The sequence below is a fragment of the Cebus imitator genome, unplaced genomic scaffold, assembly GCF_001604975.1.
Source record: "Cebus imitator isolate Cc_AM_T3 unplaced genomic scaffold, Cebus_imitator-1.0 Scaffold45, whole genome shotgun sequence".
NCBI classification, from domain to species: Eukaryota; Metazoa; Chordata; class Mammalia; order Primates; family Cebidae; genus Cebus; species Cebus imitator.
Window position 1 is genome coordinate 14,119,163 of NW_016107360.1, and position 21,133 is coordinate 14,140,295.

At 38.9% G+C, this 21,133-nt stretch overlaps 1 protein-coding gene across 3 annotated transcripts in view; it reads left to right on the forward strand.

Moving 5' to 3' along the window:
* The window catches only part of PLEKHA8 (pleckstrin homology domain containing A8), a 62,655-nt gene that overhangs the window by 1,886 nt on the left and 39,636 nt on the right, over window positions 1-21,133 (forward strand). For all 3 annotated transcript variants that reach the window (XM_017527087.2, XM_017527084.2, XM_017527086.2), the window contains exons 2-7: window positions 13,004-13,120; window positions 14,124-14,279; window positions 15,704-15,828; window positions 17,128-17,286; window positions 17,912-17,952; window positions 20,490-20,647. In XM_017527087.2, the coding sequence (XP_017382576.1) occupies window positions 13,004-13,120; window positions 14,124-14,279; window positions 15,704-15,828; window positions 17,128-17,286; window positions 17,912-17,952; window positions 20,490-20,647 (756 nt within the window). The remainder of the gene's footprint in view (window positions 1-13,003; window positions 13,121-14,123; window positions 14,280-15,703; window positions 15,829-17,127; window positions 17,287-17,911; window positions 17,953-20,489; window positions 20,648-21,133) is intronic.

Below are 21,133 nucleotides of genomic sequence, written 5' to 3' on the forward strand. Positions count from 1 at the left end.
CTCAAAGCTAGCCTTTGGTTTGGTGAATGCCAGAGGCTGATCAACACTGCTAACCTAAGGGGAGGAGGCTCGACTGGGCAGTTTTCCTTTTGAGGTGTCTCTCAGCTCTCAGCTGCATATACTTGAATAAAATTTAGTTGCTGGTCTTTAACTCCTTTCCATTACACACTTTTACTTTTTACCTTTTTTTCTTTCATCTACAACACTATTCTTTTTTTCCCATTCTACCCCATCCGTGACTTTTTTTGTTGTTTTGTGCGGATTTTTTCCCATCTTTTCCTTCTCCTTTCTGTATGGAAAGTTTAGTCTCTTGATACAGCACTATTTCCTGGTAGTGAAATGTTTTTGCTGTTGTTTCTGACTGTTCTTGTGTATACTTCAATAAAGCAGAACTCTCTGTTAGGATCTTTTCGAATCTTGATCATGTGATTCCTGTCTGTTCTGTTGGAAAAGAGTCTACTTTTTTCTTCCCAAAGTAAGAGAAGTTATATGCTGTGAGTGGTGCTAGGGTGGAAACCCTAAAGAAGAGGGCACTGGAGCCATTGCCAGAGAAAGCTGTCTTTACATGATGCTGCTTGTTCCTTTAACCTATGTGCCCTGTCTTTGTGGGCATACTGTTCATAGAAGCCCATCACACCAGTGGGTACTTTTCCAGATAAACTTAGAATTATGGTTCGGCACATTCTCTTCTTTTAGGAGATAAATTTACTTGGGAAAGAAATGGTAATAGCCTAGGAGAATTGCATGCATTCTTGTTTCCTCCACCCTTCACTTTGCTCCTTGGTCTTCCCAAATAAGCATGTTGTGTTAGTAACAAGTTTCTTTTTCTGAAGCTTATTTTAAAAGTAACTTTTTTTTTCTTATAGGTTTGCACATAGTGACTTTAAAATACATATAATCAACTTTTTGTTCATTCTGAATTTTTCTCCAAAAGTAGTACATAACCCGTGCCTCTGTGTGGTTTGTGTATTTGTCATGCTGACAGCTTGATATGGGATGCCTTGTGTAAAATTTGAGTGAAGTTAGGAAATCAGTTTATCACCTGATCTTTTGAATCCTTAGGAAATGTTAATTTCATTCAGTAACTACTATGTGTTGGGCACTGTGGTAGGCACAGGGGAAGCAATGTTGAACAAAGCCCTTCTTGAGCCTACAGTCTGGTGGGGAAGAAAGATATTTATTGGATAAGTGGTTAGAAGCATGTTCCATTGTGTGTGACGGGGAAGGAGGGAGGGCAAAGAGGCTAGTAAAGAGTTGTTAGGGAAGGCTTCTTTGAGAAAAAAATTTAAGCAGAGTCTGAAGGATAAATCAGGCTGTTAACAGGTGGAGAGGCCAAGGCAGAGGTGTAGTTGGAGTAAAGAAGAACTTTTCAGGCACAGGGAATGCCGGTGTGAAGGCCCCAAAGCAGAAGAGAGACCTGTGAGTTTGAGGAAAGGAAAGAGGACCCATCTGGCTGAGAGCTGAGAAGAGTGAGGCTCTAACAAAGATGCAGGGGTGTGCGTGAGGCCAGATATTTCAGGGCCTCATAGGCTGGTTTAAATACTGTGATGTGATTGTGTGTGTACATGTGTATACATGCATGCATGCATCTATGAGAGAAAGAGAAATGGTGAAATTGTTTAAAAGTTTACTGTGGTTTTAGTGTAGCATAGAAGGTTTTCTGGTTACATCTTTGTATCTATCTCTGTACTTCATTAAATACTACATATAATTATTTTGTGCACTTCTTTTGCCTCTTGAATTTCAAATTGATAGGTATATTAATCACTGAAAGGTAGAAACATCGTCAAGCCCTGATAATAGCATCTAAGATCTACATTTCTAGAATGCACAAAGAGAAAGAAGTCTCTTCCTCTAGATGCTAAGCATATTCAGGTACTCTATCCTCCTTCAATGAAAAATACAAAAAAAAAGTTTGTCTGTTTTCTTTTAGAATCTGGTGCCATCTTGCCTTTTGGACATTCTGGGATTTAGTGTCAGTACCTTTCTTCAGATGTTAGAAGATTAAACTTGGGATGAAAAAAGAGTGAATTAAACATGTTACAGACTCCTACATTGTGTGAGACATACTGCTAAGCACTGTGTTTGTTATTTGTCTTTCAAGACCTAAAAGTTAGTCAAGTATTTTATATGGAGGGCTACACATTAATGCCCCAAAACCCCGGTTCAGGAGTCAAAGAGAAGCCTGGTAAACAGCCCTGTTTACCTGAAGCCTGGTAAACAGCCCTGTTACTGCCAACTGCAGGTCACTTTAGCATGCTGAGCCTTAGTGTCTTCCTCCGTAAAACTAATGGGATTTACCAGTTTATAATTCTAAGAATTGTGGCTGGGTTCGGTGGCTGACGCCTGTAATCCTGTCACTTTGGGAGGCCGAGGTGGGTGGATTACCTGAGGTCAGGAGTTGGAGACCAGCCTGGCCAACATGGTAAAACCTCATTTCTTCTAAAAAGACAAAAAATTAACCAGGCATGGTAGTGGGTGCCTGTAATCCCAGCTACTTGAGAGGTTAAGGCAGGAAAATCACTTGAACCTGGGAGGCAGAGGTTGCAGTGAGTCAAGATCCTGCCACTGCACTCCAGCCTGGGCAACAAAAGCGAAACTCCATCTCAAAAAAAAAAAAAAAAATAGTAAAAAATTTGTTAGGACTCACAATGTGCCAGGCACTATTCTAGACATTTTAACATGGATTAACTAAGTCTTTGCAGCAATTTCAATAAACAGTTGCCATTATTATGCCCATTTTCCAGATGAAGACACTGAGGTATAGAGAGGTACATTTGCTGATGGTCACACAGTTAATAAGTGGCTTCAGAGTCAGTGCTCCATTAGACAATACTTTTAAAGGTCCTTCTTGCTTGATCATTATGTAATTCTAGCTGATTCATAATGTACCTATATTTAAAGTATGTTTGACCTAGAATAGCAGACTCTATTTCAGGGGTGGGAAATGGAGAGGAATTCAGGAGTGAAGAAAGCTTTGACTGCTCAGTGTTATGCATATGTTTTGCCACAAGGAAATTTTCTAACCTATGCTTTCTACTTTATAGCTTTAGGTCCTTTTCCTGCCCACTCAGCTGATAGGAAGGCTGCTGTCCTAAACTCCAGACAGCCGTGGGCTACTTGCGCCTCTCCAGCAAGTTAAGGCTCAAGCACATTGCATTACTGCATTCCAAAAATAACAGAGGCCTGCCTCATACTGGCCAGATGGTTTTCATTAAGGATGTGCTATAATTTTGTTTCCCCTCAGGTGGAGGAAGGTGATTCTTGCCGTATATACTAGTGCTGTGTAAACAGTACAAAGAAGACATCTGGAATATAAGGATTCTTGGTTTCACAACCACTGGGCAATCTTTTTTGCTGTTGTTAACATTTTAACATCTTTGCTGAGATAATTTATAAGCCATAAAATTTATTTAAAATGTATAACTCAGTGATTTTAGTATATATAAAAAGTGCGACAATTAACCACGATCAATTTTAGAACATTTTCATTATCCCAGAAGGAAACCCAGTATCTACTAGCAATCACTCCTACACCTGCCCCCTTGCCGTTGGCAACCTCTAATCTGTCTGCACAGATTTGCCTCTTCTAGACATTTTATATAAATGGAATCATATAATATGTGGTCCTTTGTGGCTGGCTTCTTTTTAGCATAGTGTGTGTGTGTGTGTGTGTGTGTGTGTGTGTGTGTGTGTCTGTGTGTGTGTGTTTGGATAGCATGTATCAGAACTTCATTCCTTTTTATTGCCAAATATTTTATTGTATGTGTGTACTGTATTTTGTTTATCCATTTAAAGTTGAAGAACATTTGGATTGGGTTGTTCATTTTTTGTTTTGTTTTGTTTTGTTTTTGACGCCCAGGCTGGAGTGCAGTGGCACGATCTCCATTCACTACGACCTCCACCTCCTGGTTTCAAGTGATTCTTCTGCCTCAGCCTCCTGAGTAGCTGGGATTACAGGCATCCATCACCATGCCCAGCGTGTTTTTGTATTTTTAGTAGAGACAGTGTTTCACCATGTTAGTCAGGCTGGTCTCGAACTCCTGACCTCAGGTGATCCACCCGCCTCAGCCTCCCAAAGTGCTGGGATTACAGGTGTGAGCCCATGCCCAGCATTATTTTGTTTTGTTTTTTGATTTCTTGGCTATTATAAAATAACAGTGCTGTGAACACTCGTATACTGGTTTTCATATAGACATGATTTCATTTCTCCTGGATATATGCAATACATAGAAGTGGAATTGCTGGAGTCATGTGATAACTCTTTGTTTAATAATTGAGGGACTGCCAAATTGTTTTCCAAAGTGACTGCACCATTTTATATTCTCATCAGTAATCAAAGAAATTTCTGTCTTTACATTCTCGACAACCTCATTATTGTCTTAGTATAGCCATCCTGGTGGATGTGAAGTGGTATCTCATGGTTTTGATTTATATTTCTCTGACTTAATGATGTTGATTATCTTTTTATATGCTGATTATTCATTTGTGTATCTAATTTGGAAAAATGTCTGTTTGCATTCTTTGCTCATTTGTTTGGGTCATTTTTTCATTATAGAGTTGTAAAAGTTTTTTTTTTTTTTTTTTTTTTTTTTTTTTTTTTTTTTTTTTTTTTTTTTTGAGACAGAGTCTCACTCTGTTGCCCAGGCTGGAGTGCAGTGGTGCAATCTCAGTTTACTGCAACCTCTGCCCTGGGTTTAAGCAATTCTCCTGCCTCAGCCTCCTCAGTAGCTGGGACTACAGGCACAAGCACCATACCTGGCTAATTTTTGTATTTTTAGTAGAGATGGGGTTTTACCTGTTGGCCAAGATGGTCTTGAGCTCCTGATCTTGTGATCTGCCTGCCTCGGCCTCCCAAAGTGCTGGGATTACAGGCACGAGCCACCGCGCCTGGCCATGACTTGTTTTATAAAACTAGGAATATGAGGCCGTGCGCTTATCTTTGTTTCTAGTAATCCCGTGTCACTGATAAATTTCTAAGAATTGGAAAAATGGGCTGGGTACGGTAGCTCACACCTGTAATCCCAGCACTTCAGGACGCTGAGGCGGGCAGACCACTTGAGGCCAGGAGTTTGAGACCAAACTGGCCAACATGGTGAAGCCCCGTCTCTAGTAAAAATACAAAATTAGCCGGGCATGGTGAAATATGCCTGCAATCCCATCTGCTTGGGAGGCTGAGGCACCAGAATCATTTGAACCCAGAAGGCGGAGGTTGCATTGAGCTGAGAGGTTGCAGTGAGCCAAGCTTGTACCACTGTGTTCCAGTCTGGGTGACAGAGCAAGACTCTGTTGCAAATAAATAAGTAAATAGATAGATGGATGACAGAGCAAGACTGTTGAAAATAGAGTAAGACTCTGTCTTGGGTAGATAGATCAGAGAGAGGGAGAGAGAGAGAGAGAGAGAGAGAGAGAGAGAGAGAAGATAGGTAAGATAGACAAATAATGCCCAAAGGAATTAAGTGGTGTCCTCAAGATGACACACCTGGATGTTATGAGTCTGAACTTAGTTTCCTCACTCCATTGCCTTGAGTACGGTACTAGTAGGACATATGAGAAGCACTGTGCAGAACAAATAAATACTTAGTTTGGTAGCTCGAAGCACTACAGCTTCTAGCAGAAGGTTTTAAAGAGAACTTGGTATAATTTATTGTAATTACCAGTTAGTCTTCTCACCATCTGCATGGTAGACTCTCCACTAGTCTGTCACTCCTTGAGGCTGGGATCTTTTCTCTAAATCTCCAAACCTGATAAATTATAACTGCTCAGAAAATACTTTGAAATTATAACTGCTCAGAAAATGCTTTGAGAATTAATTAATGGTAAATTAAGGAACCTATAATTTAGCTAATGCTTGGTTAACTGTTACAATGAGGAGAGTTTCTTCTTTCTTCCCTCTTCCCCAGCTACAGCAAAAATCTTGCTGACTGACCTGGCAGAGGAACCCAAGGCTTTGCTGTCCACATCCCTGTCTGGAGGTCCCCTAGAGAAGCTGAGTTGGAGAGGGCTCTGATGGGATGAGGTGTGGTCAAAAGCTCAGGTTGGCCATTGGAAAACACCAAGGCTATGGAGATCAGGGGTAGTAAATGAGTAGCCCTGCTTTGCTTCAATTTAAAATGGTAGATTTTTTTCACTATTAATAATATCTATATAGCATACATAACATGTGATCATAATATATAATATGATCATAATATATATGGGTTATGAACATAGAAACCATAATTTGTAGTGAATAAATTGTTTTGACTCAACACTTCAGATTCTATCAAGAAGTTTAATTTCTTGATAGAGAAGTCAGTTCTATCAAGAAGTTTAATTTCTTGATAGAGAAGTCAGTTCTATCAAGAAGTTTAATTTCACTTTATTTTCTTGGCATTAGTTACTTTCTCTGTTTTTATTTTTAAAAATTTGTTTGGAAACAGGGTCTTGCTATGTTGCCTATGCTGGTCTTGAACTCCTGGCCTCAGCTGATCGTTCTGCCCCATGAGCCACTGTACCTGGCAATTACTGTCTCTTGAATCAGATTCTGGGAAAGATTAGAGTTTGCTGTTACTTTGTATTAGGATAGATTTTGAAAGCTGAAAGAGATTTCTTAGCAGCATCTAAACTCTAGCTGAAATTTCCTAGAAAAGGAAACTAAAGCTCAAAGAAGTTAAGGGACTTAACCTTTTGTTTCTCCCATTCTATTCCCCCTTAATTATGTTCACTGATTTTTCTTCTTATGGCTAATAAAAAAGCACCTTTCCTTCACTTTTTTCTTTACTTTTGGCTAACTTTTCTAGAAGGAGTTTAAATAATCTCTTCTTATTTTTTTTTTCTGCATTTCTACACAGCAGCATTTCTTATGGATTTTTTTTTTTTTAATCTTCAAGTTCAGGGGTATATTTGCAGATTTGTTACACAGGTAAATGTATGCCATGGTCGTTTGCTGTACATATCATTTCAGTACCTAGTATTAAGCCCAGCATTCATTAGTTATTTTTCCTAATTCTCTCCCTTCCCCAACCCACTCTTATGGATTTTTAAATTTCACAATATGCTAATTTTTAAAATTTGTTTTTCCTGTTAAACAGTTAGATTATGAACTTCTGCTTTCCCAGAACACCATAATTTTTAAGGCAAAGGTTCTTAAGGAACTGTGGTGGACGTAAAGGCAGAATGATATGCCCTAGCATGAGGCTAACTTAGTAGGCATTCTACTAGTTGTTTATTTAAGACTCATTGTTGGGCCAAGAGGTAATAAGCCTATTATAATGATTACCATAAAAAACTGAACAAAATACAACAGTGGAATATTACATTTTTTTCAAATGCACAGGGAATATTCATCAAGATAGACCATATTCTGAACCATAATAGAAACCTTGCCAAACCTTGTCAAAAGAATGTTCTGTGTCTTTAATAGAAGCAAACTACAAATTAATAACATGTATAAATCCCCTGAAATATTAGGAAGTTAAGCAGTACACTTCAGAATGGCCTGTGGGTTAAAGAGAAGGTCTCCAAGAAAATTGAGAAATATTTTGTAGCACTGAAATCTCCTTTGACATGATCAGTTTAAAAAAAAAAAAAGAAAGAAATATTTTGCACTTCAAATGAAACCACAATAGTGGTTGGCCAAGGGTAAAGGGAGAGGGGAAGGCTTGATCACAAAGGAGTAACACAAAAAGGGAATTTGGGGGACAATTTTGGTAGAAGGGAATTTTCTTTTTCTTGATTATTGTGGTGGTTATTAAAGCACTATGCATTTATCAAAACTCAGAGTTGTTTGCCAAATAATGAATTTTATTTTATGTAAATTTAAAAGTGAATTTAAAAAATTTTAAGTGTCTAGTTAATGGAGTACAGTTTTTCATGGTGATGTGTTTGGATGAGCCACTTGTCACAAATCTGCTGAAAGAAAAATGAAAGGAAGCTATAGTACTTTCTAGTCAGAAGTGGGTATGACTCCATTACTTTTGGTTTGGATCTTTAAGGGAATAAGAACATCTCGATTTAGAAATTTTGACTTAAAATGGTGGTTCCTGTTGGGAAATTAAAAAAAAAAAAGAAATTTCAGTGTAAATTAACATGAGGTATGCCAGTTTAGATCTAAATATAAGTGTGTTTTTGAAGAAAATTATGCTCATTGAAAATGTTTATTAATCGAACTGAATTTGGCTAAGGTTTTTTAAAAGTAAATTTTGCACAGTTGTTTTGTCCATTAAGTGTAGAAAGGCATTTGCACTATGTGAGAAAAGAGCAAGCTGGTAGCAGTTTTGGAATAGTGATCTTTAAATCTTGAATTTCTTTGAATGTAAAACATTCAGAATTTAAAAATGTTTTGTAGTTTTCAGTGTTTTACACTTATTTTTTAAAATTTATTCTTGGCTGGGTGTGGTGGGTCACGCCTGTAATCCCAGCACTTTGGGAGGCTGAGATGGGTGGATCACCTGAGGTCAGGAGTTCGAGACCAGTCTGGCCAACCTGGTGAAACCCCATCTCTACTAAAAATACAAAAGTTAGCTGGGTGTTGTGGCGGGCATCTGTAATTCCAGCCACTTGAGAAGCTGAGTCAGGAGGATCACTTCAACCCTGGAGGCAGAGGTTGCAGTGAGCTGAGCTCATGCCACTGCATTCCAGCCTGGGCAACAAGAGTGAAACTCTGTCTCAAAAAATAAAATTATTTCTTAAGTAGTTTATTCTTTTTGATGTTATCGTAAATGGATTCAGAAATACAATTTTCATTGTATGTTAGTCTTGTATCCTATCACCTGCTGAATTCATTTATTCTAATAGTTTCTTTTTTTAGTGGGTTCCTTGCTTTTTGTTTTTGTTTGAATATATAAGAGCATGTCTGTGAGTAGAGCTAGGTTTGCTTCTTCCTTTCCAATCTAGATGTCTTTTATTTCACTTGTTGACTACTTGCCCTGGCTAGAACCTCCAGTACCATGTTGACTAGAAGTGGTAAAAGCAAACATCCTTCTCTTGTTTCCAATCTTTGGGGAAAGCATCCTGTTTTTCACCTTATGCACATTAACTGTGGGTTTTTTGTAGATGCCTTTATCAGGTTGAAGAAGTTCTCTTCTAAGTTTGTTAGGTGTTTTTATTATGAAAGGGTGTTAGATTTTTGTCAAGTGCTTTTTATACGTTTAGTGAGATGATCATGTGATAGTTTAGAGTTTTGTGTTTGCAGAAAGACCCAATTCACACAGGCTTAAAGTAAAAAGGGACATTTATTAGTTCATTTAATGGAAAAATTTAGGTGGTGTCTTACCTTCAGGAATTATGTGGGCTGATCATGGGGTTCAAACACTGTCATCCAGATTTTCTTCCTTCTCCCTCTGTCCCTCAAATCCTTCCAGTCCCATTTCCCTTTATGTGTGAATCATGTTTAGGTCCCATGTGATGGCAAACTGCTGCCAGCAGCTGCAGACTAACATTCTTAAGACCACAGAAAAAAGAGACAGTCTCTATTTCTTTATGCCTTTCCACCGTCCCAGCAAAAGTCTCAGAATTGTCTCTGGTTGGGCCACTTGTCCATTCTGGAACTATCATTGAGGATAGGGGATATGAAGCTTCATTTAGGCCTAAATCACATACCCACCCTGGAGCTGGTCACCTCCATCCAAACATCATGGATTAAGTGTGGAGAAGGTTTTCATTAATGGAAAAGTACTAGATAGATGCTGGGCTGCATCTATGCAAAAATAAATGTCAAGTATACTTTCTGTAGTGAAACAATCCAGGATAATACAAAGTGTATGAAATTGGTATTTAAATATTGTTTTTTTACCCCCTACCCCGTCCCTGTTAATGATAGCTAATACGAACTAAAACTCTTCTCTGCTCATTGAAGTTTCTTGTCTAATCCTTCCAAGCAGAGAATTTGGGTGATACCACATTGCATCTCTAATAGAAGATGGCATAAAAGAGGGTGGAGATTGGATAGGAAGATAGGGAGTAATACAGACCAACAGTTTTCATCTGCCCTTTAGTTACCTTGACTGTTTTATCATTTCTGAGATAACTGCAGATTAATTTAAAACAGAAACTGGATTAATGGTCTCTTCATCATCCATGCCTCTTTTCTCTACAATTAATCATTCCTGAGCCGTATCCCAGTTTCCCAGCACTGGATTTATAAGGAGCAGTGTGTCCCAGTACTAATCTGAACTCTCCATCACTCTGCATTTAAATTTTGTCTAATAGGTATGAGATTTCTGTGATCTCTTAATGTGTCTTTTGAAACTGAAAGAATTTTGTGCTTATAAGGAAAGTTTTTCTTGGTCACAGTTTGTGTAGTTACAAAGGACAGAATAAAATTGCCATATATTGAATGTCTCTTGTATAATTATAACCTCCCCTAGATAAATACAGAACCTGTTATAAGGAAGGTAATGTTTCAATGTTTCAGTTGCTATTATAGTTTGCTAGCTACCTTTTTTTTTTTTTTTTTTTTGGAGACAAGGTCTCACTCTCACCCAGGCTGGAGTGCAGTGGTATGATCATAGCTCACTGTAGCTTCAAACTCCTAGCCTCAGGCAATCCTCCTGTGTCAGCCTTCTGAGTAGCTAGGACTGTAGGTATATCACGATGCCCAGCTAATTTTTAAAATTTTTTGTAGAGACAGGGTCTCACTATGTTGACTAGGCTGGTTTTGAACTCCCAGCCTTAAGCAATCCTTCTGCCTCAGCTTCCCAAAGTGTTGGAATTACAGGAGTGAACCACGGAGCCCAGCCTTCCAGCTGCTTTCAAAATTTACTGCATCTTTGCTTTGGGTGGGATTGAAGGCACTAAATGTTGAAGGCACTTCAACATTTTTCAGATTCTAATAGGATAAAACCAGTGCATTTTTTCAGTTTTAGGACCCTTTTTTTTTTCACATTGCAACAACTCTGAAATCAAGAAGCATCTTAGAACCAGTGCTATGTTACTGTTTAATTGGTAGAGTTTTTTCTTTCTTGTGTCACGTAAAATAATGGTGTGTCTTAAAATTGATGATGTGATTGTTTATTCTGGTTGAATATGTAAGGATGTTTTGGAGGCTATTAATATTTGAATCAGTAGACCTAATAAAGTAGATTACCCTTCCTAATGTGGATGGGCCTTATCCAGTCAAAGGCTTGAACGGAACAACAAGATTAGGTAAGAGAATTCCTCCTGTGACTGCCTTGAGCTGGGACATTGGCCTTTTCCAGATTTCATTGGTTCTTAGGTTTTTGAGCCTGCTAGCTTAGAACTTAAGCATCAGCTCTCCTAGCTAGCTTGCTGACTGTAGATCTTGGGACTTCTCAGTCTCTAGTCACATGAGCTAGTTCCTTATACTCTCTTTACGTGCACACATACCCATCCACAAATCCTTCTAATATCTTTACACACATACCCTAACACCCTACTGGTTCTTTTTCTCTGGATAACACTGATGAATACAGATGGATCCTAAATTTTATAAAATATAGTAATTGAGGTTGTTTTAAATGCCTTCTACACCAAAGTCATGGTGAGTTTGGGGAGTGTTCACACCAACCAGCATCATGGGAGTTGAGCTGTGAGTGAAAAGATGCTGCTGTTCTATACCAGGATAGCTTTCTGGGAGTGAGGAGCCAAGGTTTGGAAGTTTTAGTGCTACAAGGGGCAGTATAGAAAGATACAGTTTTCTTCCCAGCTCTGCTGTGTACTACCTAATTAGGTCACTTAATCTACCTGGGATTGGTTTCCTTATCTATAAAATGTGCTGGTTGGACTATGTGATTTAAAGACCTCTTCCTTTTCTCAGGGTCTCAGAAATTGACTCTTCTGTTTCAGTCTGGGGAGGTAGCCTAAGATGTAAATAAACACTTGCAAAGGGCTGCTGGAAAAGCAGACCCTGATTAAGTAAATGATGAGCGAAATATCTTGCCTCCCTACTCAACTCCTTCATATAGATTTAGTGCTGACTGTTCTGATTTCTGATTACAGTGTAGTTCCCTGTTCCATAGTCTTGGGCTGGGGGTGCTCCAGGAAGTGCAGTAGCCTCCTATTAAAATGTAATAAAGTGATACCATTGGTGTCCTACCACTTGGTTTACGTGAGTCAAACCCCAAGGGCCCATCAGATGTCTGTAGCCTTCTCTGATTGCCTCAGCCATGGCAGAGTACCATGAGAGAAATGTATCACTAAAGGGCTATGGCATTTCAGAGAAAGAAAAGCACTGCATCTGTCTGAGGAGGCCTGACAAGACAAGGCTTGTGCAGAGATGGTCAGGGATGACATTTTATGAAGAAGATCCAGTTAGAGCAAAAGTCCAGAGACAGAAATACAACAAATAAGTGGTTTGACTAGAATATAGGGTGAGAGGACTAGATAAGAAGCCTATTTCTAGTATGTATGGTTTGTCCCCTGAAATTCTCCAATATTGAAGTGAATGTAGTTAAGTCTTGAATGCTTTAAGATTACCTCATTTCAATGGATCAGTACTAAATAGCAAGTCAAAGTTACTTTTCCTAAGGCTTGTAGGACTCTAGATGGGCTTCTTAGTTGGCACTGTGAATGACATTTATTGATAGGACCTTGTCATCTTTGTTGCCTTATTTCTAAGTTTTGGATAATTTTTCTTAATCAGAAGAGAGGAAGGCAAGCATGTGATAACAGTAATGTTCAGGACACACTAATTATTTGTCTTAGAAAAAGTAAAAATCACAGACTACTGGTACTGTATTAGGAAAAAAAAAGAATAAAAATCTCATTTATTTTTGTAAATCCTAGTACCTAGAGAGTCATCAATATACTTCTTGCTGATCCTTTCAGACTTCTATAATGATGTGACTAAAAAATATATACCTCTTTGGGCATTTTTAAGTTTACAAAAATGGGATAAAACATACAGGTCTTTCTAACAATTCTTTCTCTTAGACTAACCCTGGCAGTGTGAATCTCCCCTTGAAGCTAACCCAGTCTCCTATGTTAGGCCCTATTTCTGTGTCTTGGGAGGTACTTTATACACAGGCATTAATTGCAATGATACACTTGCTTTTGTTTTCAGGTTGGCAGCCTCGATGGTTCCTTCTCTGTGGGGGAATATTGTCCTATTATGATTCTCCTGAAGATGCCTGGAAAGGTTGCAAAGGGAGCATCCAAATGGCAGTGTGTGAAATTCAAGGTGAGAAATCAAGCAATTTTCAAATTTTATTTTTCTTTCTGCTTTCCCTGAAAAACAAAAAAGCCCCTGGCCTCTGCATACTCTCTGCTGCTTCCATAGTACAGACCAATGGACATACTGTTATGTCTCAAAAGGAAGCCTTGCAAATACAATCCAAAATGTAGCCAACTTTTATAAGGAGATTGGTTAAGAGGTGGTTAAAATAAATGAGAGCAACGTGCTTTACCACTCAACTAGCGCTCATTCCTTAGTCACCTGCTCACCTGGGACCGGTGGCTATTAGCAAGGCTTAAAAGTCTTTACTACAGCATCAAACACTTCTGTGTTTAAGTCAGTATGAACACACACACACACACACACCCTCTCTACCGAAACAAGCAAAAACCTAACAGACATTCAAATAGTCTTTACTTCTTGATTTTGTCTTGAGACATGCTGAGAAGGTGTGGCTCAGAAGACAAACAGATTAAATGGGAATTTAGGGAGTGGATGTGGGTGAAAGAGTGTGGTTTGCTTGTTCTTCTCCTAAAGGCCCCTGAGAAAATTCTCACACTTTTGGTCTGACTTGTCAAGGGAATTAGAAGATGGAAAAGATTGTATTTTTGATTGTTTCCCGATAAATCCAAGGAGATGAAAGACATACCCTTGTTTCCTGGCCTCAGAGCAGCATACTTAACACATACACCCACTGAAAGAGAGATTCCTTCTCTATTTTGATAAGACATCAATTTAACTGAAAAGTTAATTGGGTGATTCTTTTTTGGGTCATAGTCTTAGTGATGCCTTGGAGCCAATTGCAGGGTTTTCCCTCTTGATCAGCAGAGATGTCTAAGATGAGATAAGTAAACAGAACTTTGTGTGAATTAGGAGAGGTCACGAGGACTGGCATCCTCTTTGGAAAGAACCCTTCAATGACTGCTATCAGTTAAGCTCAAGAAGTTGGGTTAAGCTCAAGAAGACAGGGCTCTTCTAGGTCTCTGACCTCCCTCTGTCTTGCTCCCAGTTCATTCTGTAGATAATACACGCATGGACCTGATAATCCCCGGGGAACAGTATTTCTACCTGAAGGCCAGAAGTGTCGCTGAGAGACAGCGGTGGCTGGTAGCCCTGGGATCAGCCAAGGCTTGCCTGACTGACAGTAGGACCCAGAAGGAGAAAGGCAAGTATTGATTGTTCTTCACTGGCATCTCTGATCTCCCTTATTTGTTATCTTGCTTCTGACCACCTAGCCAGCTTTTTGTATCATGCAAATGCTGTGTATCTTGCTATAATTTAAACTAGGGTCCATACCTAACTCTTCTTTCTTGGCATAGCATAGTGCAGAGTGCAGGCTTTGGAGCCAAACACAGCTGGGTACACATGATGGCTTTGCAATTTATTGACTGTATAACCTTGGCATAGGTCACTTAACCTTTCTTACTCTCAGTTTCATCTTTTAAAAAGTGGTAATAGATCTTGCCTTAGGAGGATTGCCATGAGGATTAGTGATGATAAAATGGCTAAGTACCCAGTCTGTTACAAACTTGACCTTTGGTGAAGGGTAGTTGAGCCAGATAAGCCTTGGATCAGAATGTTTTCTGTAGTAACACCCTGCTCTTCCTTCCTTTTTTTTCTGGGGTGGGTTGGATGCTCAATTGTGAGGTTGCTGCTGTGTAACATTCATTCACTGGTTATCATTAAGTTCTCCAGAGAACCATGGCCTAACTTTCTCTTTGGACTGGGGTAAGAATACCAGGGCTTATTGCCTGGGTCCCAGTTGCTACCTTCCCTACCCCATGACCCTATATGTACCCTGAAGAGATGAGCTGGGGTGGGGTGTAATGGGAAAAAGTGTTCCAGGGAACATCTCTCATGACAGGTGTTGCAGATGTGCTTCACTCTTCAAGTAGACTCATAAATTGGTCTCTTCATTGATTGTTTTCGTGCTAAATTGGGAGCAAATTCTAGAAGCTGTTGGCTTTGACTCAGAGCAGATGGTAATATGCAGTTTTTTGTTTTTTGTTTTTTTTTTTAATGGAGAAGCAAACAGAAAAGTGGTAATAATTGTAGCTGAGCCCTCAATGCCAGGGTATCTGGAGAGTGTTGCTAATAATAATTGCGGGGTGCCATTAGCCTTGACAAGTCACCATACTGAACCAGTCCTCAGCTAAAATTATGAATGGTGTTCTTTGAGGTAATGGACACTATAGAATGCTTTTCCCAGGTAAGAGTAGAGCACTACATTAGTAGATAACAGCTATGACCCCATTTTATAGATAGGAAAAACTCTCCGGCAGAACTGAGGCCAAAACTCTGAACCCATAGCTCTGCTCCCAGTTCTGAGAGGAGTGAATCAGACAGTATATTGTCTCCTTCTTTGTATACTGGTGATTATTCAGTATGTTGGCTTAAGAAATAATGTATACTACTTTAAAAGACTGGAAATCTACTTTTTCTGTTTTTTCTTGTTCTTATGTCTTCACCTGTTACATTTGCAACCCACACTTTAAATATCTGACTTTGGGCATATGTTCTGTGTAGTAGCTTAACTAGTAAATCAGTTGTTTGTTCTGGTTACTACATTATCATCATTTTGTTATTTAGAGTTTGCTGAAAACACTGAAAACTTGAAAACCAAAATGTCAGAACTAAGACTCTACTGTGACCTCCTTGTTCAGCAAGTAGATAAAACAAAAGAAGTGACCACAACTGGTGTGTCCAATTCTGAGGTAAAATATTATTAATATACATGAATAATATCAAAGAAGTAACTACCAGAATAGCAATTCTGAGGTAAAATATTTTATTAATATTATTAATATACATAAAAAGCACCAGATGTTGTTTACAGGTAGTATTTACTCTCAGCTAATTTATGACTATCTTGGAATTTACTGTTTTATAGAGGAAAAAAGTAACAAAATACAAGGAGAAGCAATATGTACATTTCATCATATGGCAGTATATAGCTTTCCTTCCTGGAATGAATTGGGAATTAATTAATTGATAATATTTGGAACCTTTAACTTTAGTACTGTCATACTCAAATATGTTTCTCTCCAGTTTGTATTGTTTTGTTAATTACAGTCTTGCAAAGCTGTTTCTATAGCTATGGCTATTAAGATGCCAATTTAGTGTCTGTCATTGATGTGCATCTATGAGACTGAGACAGTATTTTACAGTCATAATTGTTCTTTGGAATAGACTAGTGCTTTCAAAGATGGAGACACAGCTTTTTTCTCTTCATTGTCAGCAAGACTTGCAATTTTTAGCATTTATTAATATAGTCATTATTCACTTATTTTAAAACACATATTAAGGGATTTCTCTGGTGTTAAGCTGTATATGAAATGGCTCATATTAACCAAGGACTCTGCTCTGCTTTCAAAGAAGTTTCCATCTGACAAATAATGCATCTGCAGATTATAATTAAACATTTTCGTTTATTTTTTTAGGTAGTAGTAGAACACTATGCTACTAGTAGTACGTGTGTTTTGAGTTTTTCTAAAAAAGGTGGTTTAACCCACTTGTATTCACTTTCTTTTGGGCACTCTTACTCATTCAGCAGCTGCCTATTATATATGAGATAGACTGCTAAGGGAGGGGAAGGGAAGATGAAGGATACCAAAAAAAAGCCATTTCAGTCCTCCTCTTGGGAAGTTTATAGTCTAGAGCAGTGACACTCAACCCGGAGCAATTGTGCCTCTTAGGAGACACTAGGAAATGCCCAGAGATACTTTCAGTGGTCATGACTGAGGGAGTTACAATTAATGTAATGTAAATCGAACCACTTTACTACCTAAGGCTTTCAGCAGTTCCCTCATTGCCTGTAGGTTAAAGTCAAATAGTACTAATAGTTACTTGATTAATAGATAAATTGGGGTTTTCGTTTATAACTGATATACATATTTGCCCAGTAGATGGATACATTATTATTATTTTGTGGACAACCTCTCAGGACATTCCACAATTGGAAATTTTTCTTTTTTGGCAAGGTAAAGGAGTCTTCCACTCTGGTTGTTTCGTAGGAGGGAATTGATGTGGGAACTTTGCTGAAATCAACCTGTAATACGTTTCTGAAGACCTTGGAAGAATGTATGCAGATTGCAAATGCAGCCTTCACCTCTGAGCTGCTCTACCGCACTCCACCAGGATCACCGCAGCTGGCCATGCTCAAGTCCAGCAAGGTAAAAGTCCTGCTCAATTTGGCTGCAACAATGCATCATTAAAAACTTATTCATTGCTTGTGTTAATAGTTCCTCCCACTCCTTTGTGCCATTTTGCAGTGCCAGGAATGCTCTTCATCTCTCTTTCCTGGATTAGCTCATATTCTTCCTCAAAGACTTAGTCTCTTCTTCCCTGAATCCCTAGATTGGGCTAAGAGCCTCTCTTTTATATGTTCATATTTTATTTATATTCCTTGTTTTAGATTGAAATGATTTTTAGGGCAAGAACTCCATAGTGTCTACCTTTATACCTCTAGTATTTGATATAATACTGTGTCATAGTTTGCAACTTACTAATGTTTAATGAGCATAATTAAAATTACAAAGAAAGCTAATCACTGAGTTTTACTGTGATAATAGGTCTGTCAAAAGATCATCTTCCTTTTCCGTAGAAATTTATTAGAATAAATAAGAAGGACTGGTTGGAATCATGACTCCCTTTTGGGAAGACCTAAAATTGTTTCTGTTTAGTGGGGCTAGTGTATATTATGGTCATATGGTCGTATTTACTGTTTTCTATGTAATAAGATCCTAAATATGCTCTGTTCAAAATTTAACATGAGAACTTTCCTTTCTTCTTTTAAAGATGAAACATCCTATTATACCAATTCATAATTCACTGGAAAGGTACAGTAGCTTTTTTTTCTTCTTGCTAAAAATTAAAAAAGGATGTTGTTATCTCTTGTTTAAAAAAATGATACTTTGATCATATAATGGTTTTCCTCAGGATTTGAAATAATATGGAAGTAAACAGTATCTGACTTTCCTCTTTTAGGTGAGCCTGAATTAACACAGAACAGACTTTTTATTTAGCACTAATAGGGAAGATGTTTGCGTTTTCCCTAAGATGGATCTGACCCATCACATCTAGTAACTTTTAATCTCTCTAGGGTGTCCTGAAGATTGAAACTTCTCTTGTAGAGGAGCCGAGCATTGTTTTAAGTGTGCTTTTATCTAAAAATGATAGTAGTGCTATTTTGTTGAGTTTAAAAACAAAAATCTGAGGTAGAGTTGCAGGTTGAAAAATAACCTAGTATCAAAATCTAAACTATTTCTGTTCCCCTAAATGCTCCTTCAGCTTTTGGTAATTTAACCCATGGAAGTGGGTTAAATTCCATGTGTTAAATTACTGTAGCCTCAACCTCCTGGGCTCAAGCAATCCTTACCTCAGCCACCTGAGTAGTTGAAATAATGGGTACATGCCACCAAGCCTGGCCAATTTTTGTATTTTTTTTAGAGACAGAGTTTCACCATGTTGCCCAGGCTGGTCTTGAACTCTTGAGCTCAAGCAATCCACCTGCCTTGGTCTTCCCAAGTGTTGGTATTACAGGCCTGAGCCACTGTGCCCGGCCTCAAATTATTTAATAGTTTATCTCTTTATATACTATTGTTTACTTTTTTATTACAAGGATTATTCCCAATTTAGTTATTTCCAGTTTTCTCCTGTTCTAAATATTTCTACTAGAAGTATATTTGTAGATTTTTTTGTTGTTGTTGAGGTCTTTACCTCTATATACTCCTACATTTTGAATTACTAGGTTGAAATATGGTATTTTTTTTTAGAAAATAGCAAATATTTTTTCTGGAGTTACTATGTAGCTTGGACCCTTCCTCCTTATTTTTGTTAGAAGAAAATATTTTTGTTCTAATTTGGCTAGGTATAATCACCTAATAATAATAAGATACCGTGATTGTTCCTTTAACCAGTAGAATGAGCTGTTCTACTTGCATGTTAGTTGGCTTTTTCTGTTACCTTAATATGCTGACAGTTCCCTCAGGATGTAATGTTATCCTTCTGAGTCTTTTCTGTCAGACATACTTTATTTATTTATTTTTTTATTATTTTAATTTTTGGGGACGGAGTCTTGCTCTGTCACCAGGCTGGAGTGCAGTGGCTCAATCTTGGCTCACTGCAACCTCTGCCTCCTGGGTTCAAGCGATTCTTCCGCCTCAGCCTCCCAAGTAGCTGGAACCACAGGTGCGTGCCACCACACTTGGCTAATTTTTGTATTTTTAGTAGAGACAGGGTTTCACCATGTTGGCCAGGATGGTCTCAATCTCTTGACCTTGTGAGCCACCGTGCCCGACCTCTTAGACATACTTTATACGGAGTACTTTCCCTGGCTGGGCATGGTGGCTTACGTCTGTAATCCCAGCACTTTGGGAGGCCAAGGTGGGTGGATCACCTGAGGGTCAGGAGTTCAAGACCAGCCTAGCCAACCTGGTGAAACCTCATCTCTATTAAAAATACAAAACTTATCTGGGCGTGGTAGTGGGCACCTGGGCAGGAGAATCACTTGAACTCAGGAGGCGGAGGTTGCAGTGAGCCTAGATCACACCATTGTACTCCAGCCTCGGCAACAGAGCGAGACTCCATCTCAAAAAAAAAAACCAAACAAAAAGAGGAGTACTCTCCCATGACCACAGCATGTGGCTTCTAGACAGTTACTGGCTGGGCAGACACAGGGAAATGGCCAGTGATGTAAAGAGAGAGATGATGCCTCCCAGGGAGAAGTTGAGGAAAGTAAAGTATTCAAAGTGGCACCTGGAGAAAGCTGATTGAGAACCAAAGAGCTGTCAGTGACTATTTCCTGATGCTGCTGGGGAGCTGGAAGATTGGGACTGTTGAGGGTAGTAGGAAAGCCATAAATGGCTCTTTTATTTCTAAATTGCAGCCTTGAGGCTGGCCTGCTCCCATCACAGGCCTTGGAGGCAGGAGACTGGGAGGTTTGGCTTGATTTATCAATTCTTTCAGAGGATGTTAAAAGGATAACATTTACCTGGGCAGTCAATTTATGACCAGGCTGGGGAGGTGGCTCATGCCTGTAATCCCAGCACTTTAGAAAGCTGAGGTATTAGGATTGCCTGAGGCCAAGTGGTCAAGACCAACCTGGGCAACATAGTGAGACCCCCATCACTACAAAAAATCAGAAATTCGTTGGGCATGGTGGCAGGCACCTGCAGTCCCAGCTACTCAAGCTGGAGTGTTAGGCTCAAATAGGAGGATCGCTGAAGCCCAGGAGATTGAGGCTGCCGTGAGCTGTGATTGTGCCACTGTACTACAGCCTGGGTGACTGAGGGGAGACCCTGTCTCAAAAAAAAAAAGAAATTGTGACCAAATAACTGCACTTTCTGACTTTTTTTTCCTTTTAAAAAAATTGCAGGCAAATGGAGTTGAGCAGTTGTGAAAATGGATCTTTAAATATGGAAATAAATAGTGATGAAGAAATCCTCATGAAAAATAAGAATTCCTTATATTTGAAATCTGCAGAGATAGACTGCAGCATATCAAGTGAGGAAAATACAGATGATAATATAACAGGTAAAAACAAAAGTAAAGTCTGAAGCACACCAATTTTAGATGATAGAAAATTTGGGAATTTGATTTATATCCATGATAGGGATTCACCTCAAGATCATGTAGTAGCGTCTCCTAAGGAGGATATTGGCTGGGTAAGATAGGTCATGTGACTGAAAAACATTCTTTCATCCAGTCTGACCTGGTGTTGAGAAGGCAGAGTGAAGAGGAAGATTCCTGCCCATTGTTCTAGGCTACATTCATGGGCTACAGTGAGCAACAGCTATGCATGCTGGCCTTTTAGAGGGTAGGAGTACTTCACTGGCCTTCAACCCTGTATCTTAAAAGTCCTTTGAACTTAGACTATGCTGTGAGACTTAACAGTCTGTAAAATTACAACAGTTCAGTTTTTCATCCTCCTGGGTTCTTTTGGTCCTGAGGATGTCAGAATTCACTGGTCACCGTGAGGTTTCTACCCAGTCTTCACTGTGTTTATCAAGTCAAAGTCCC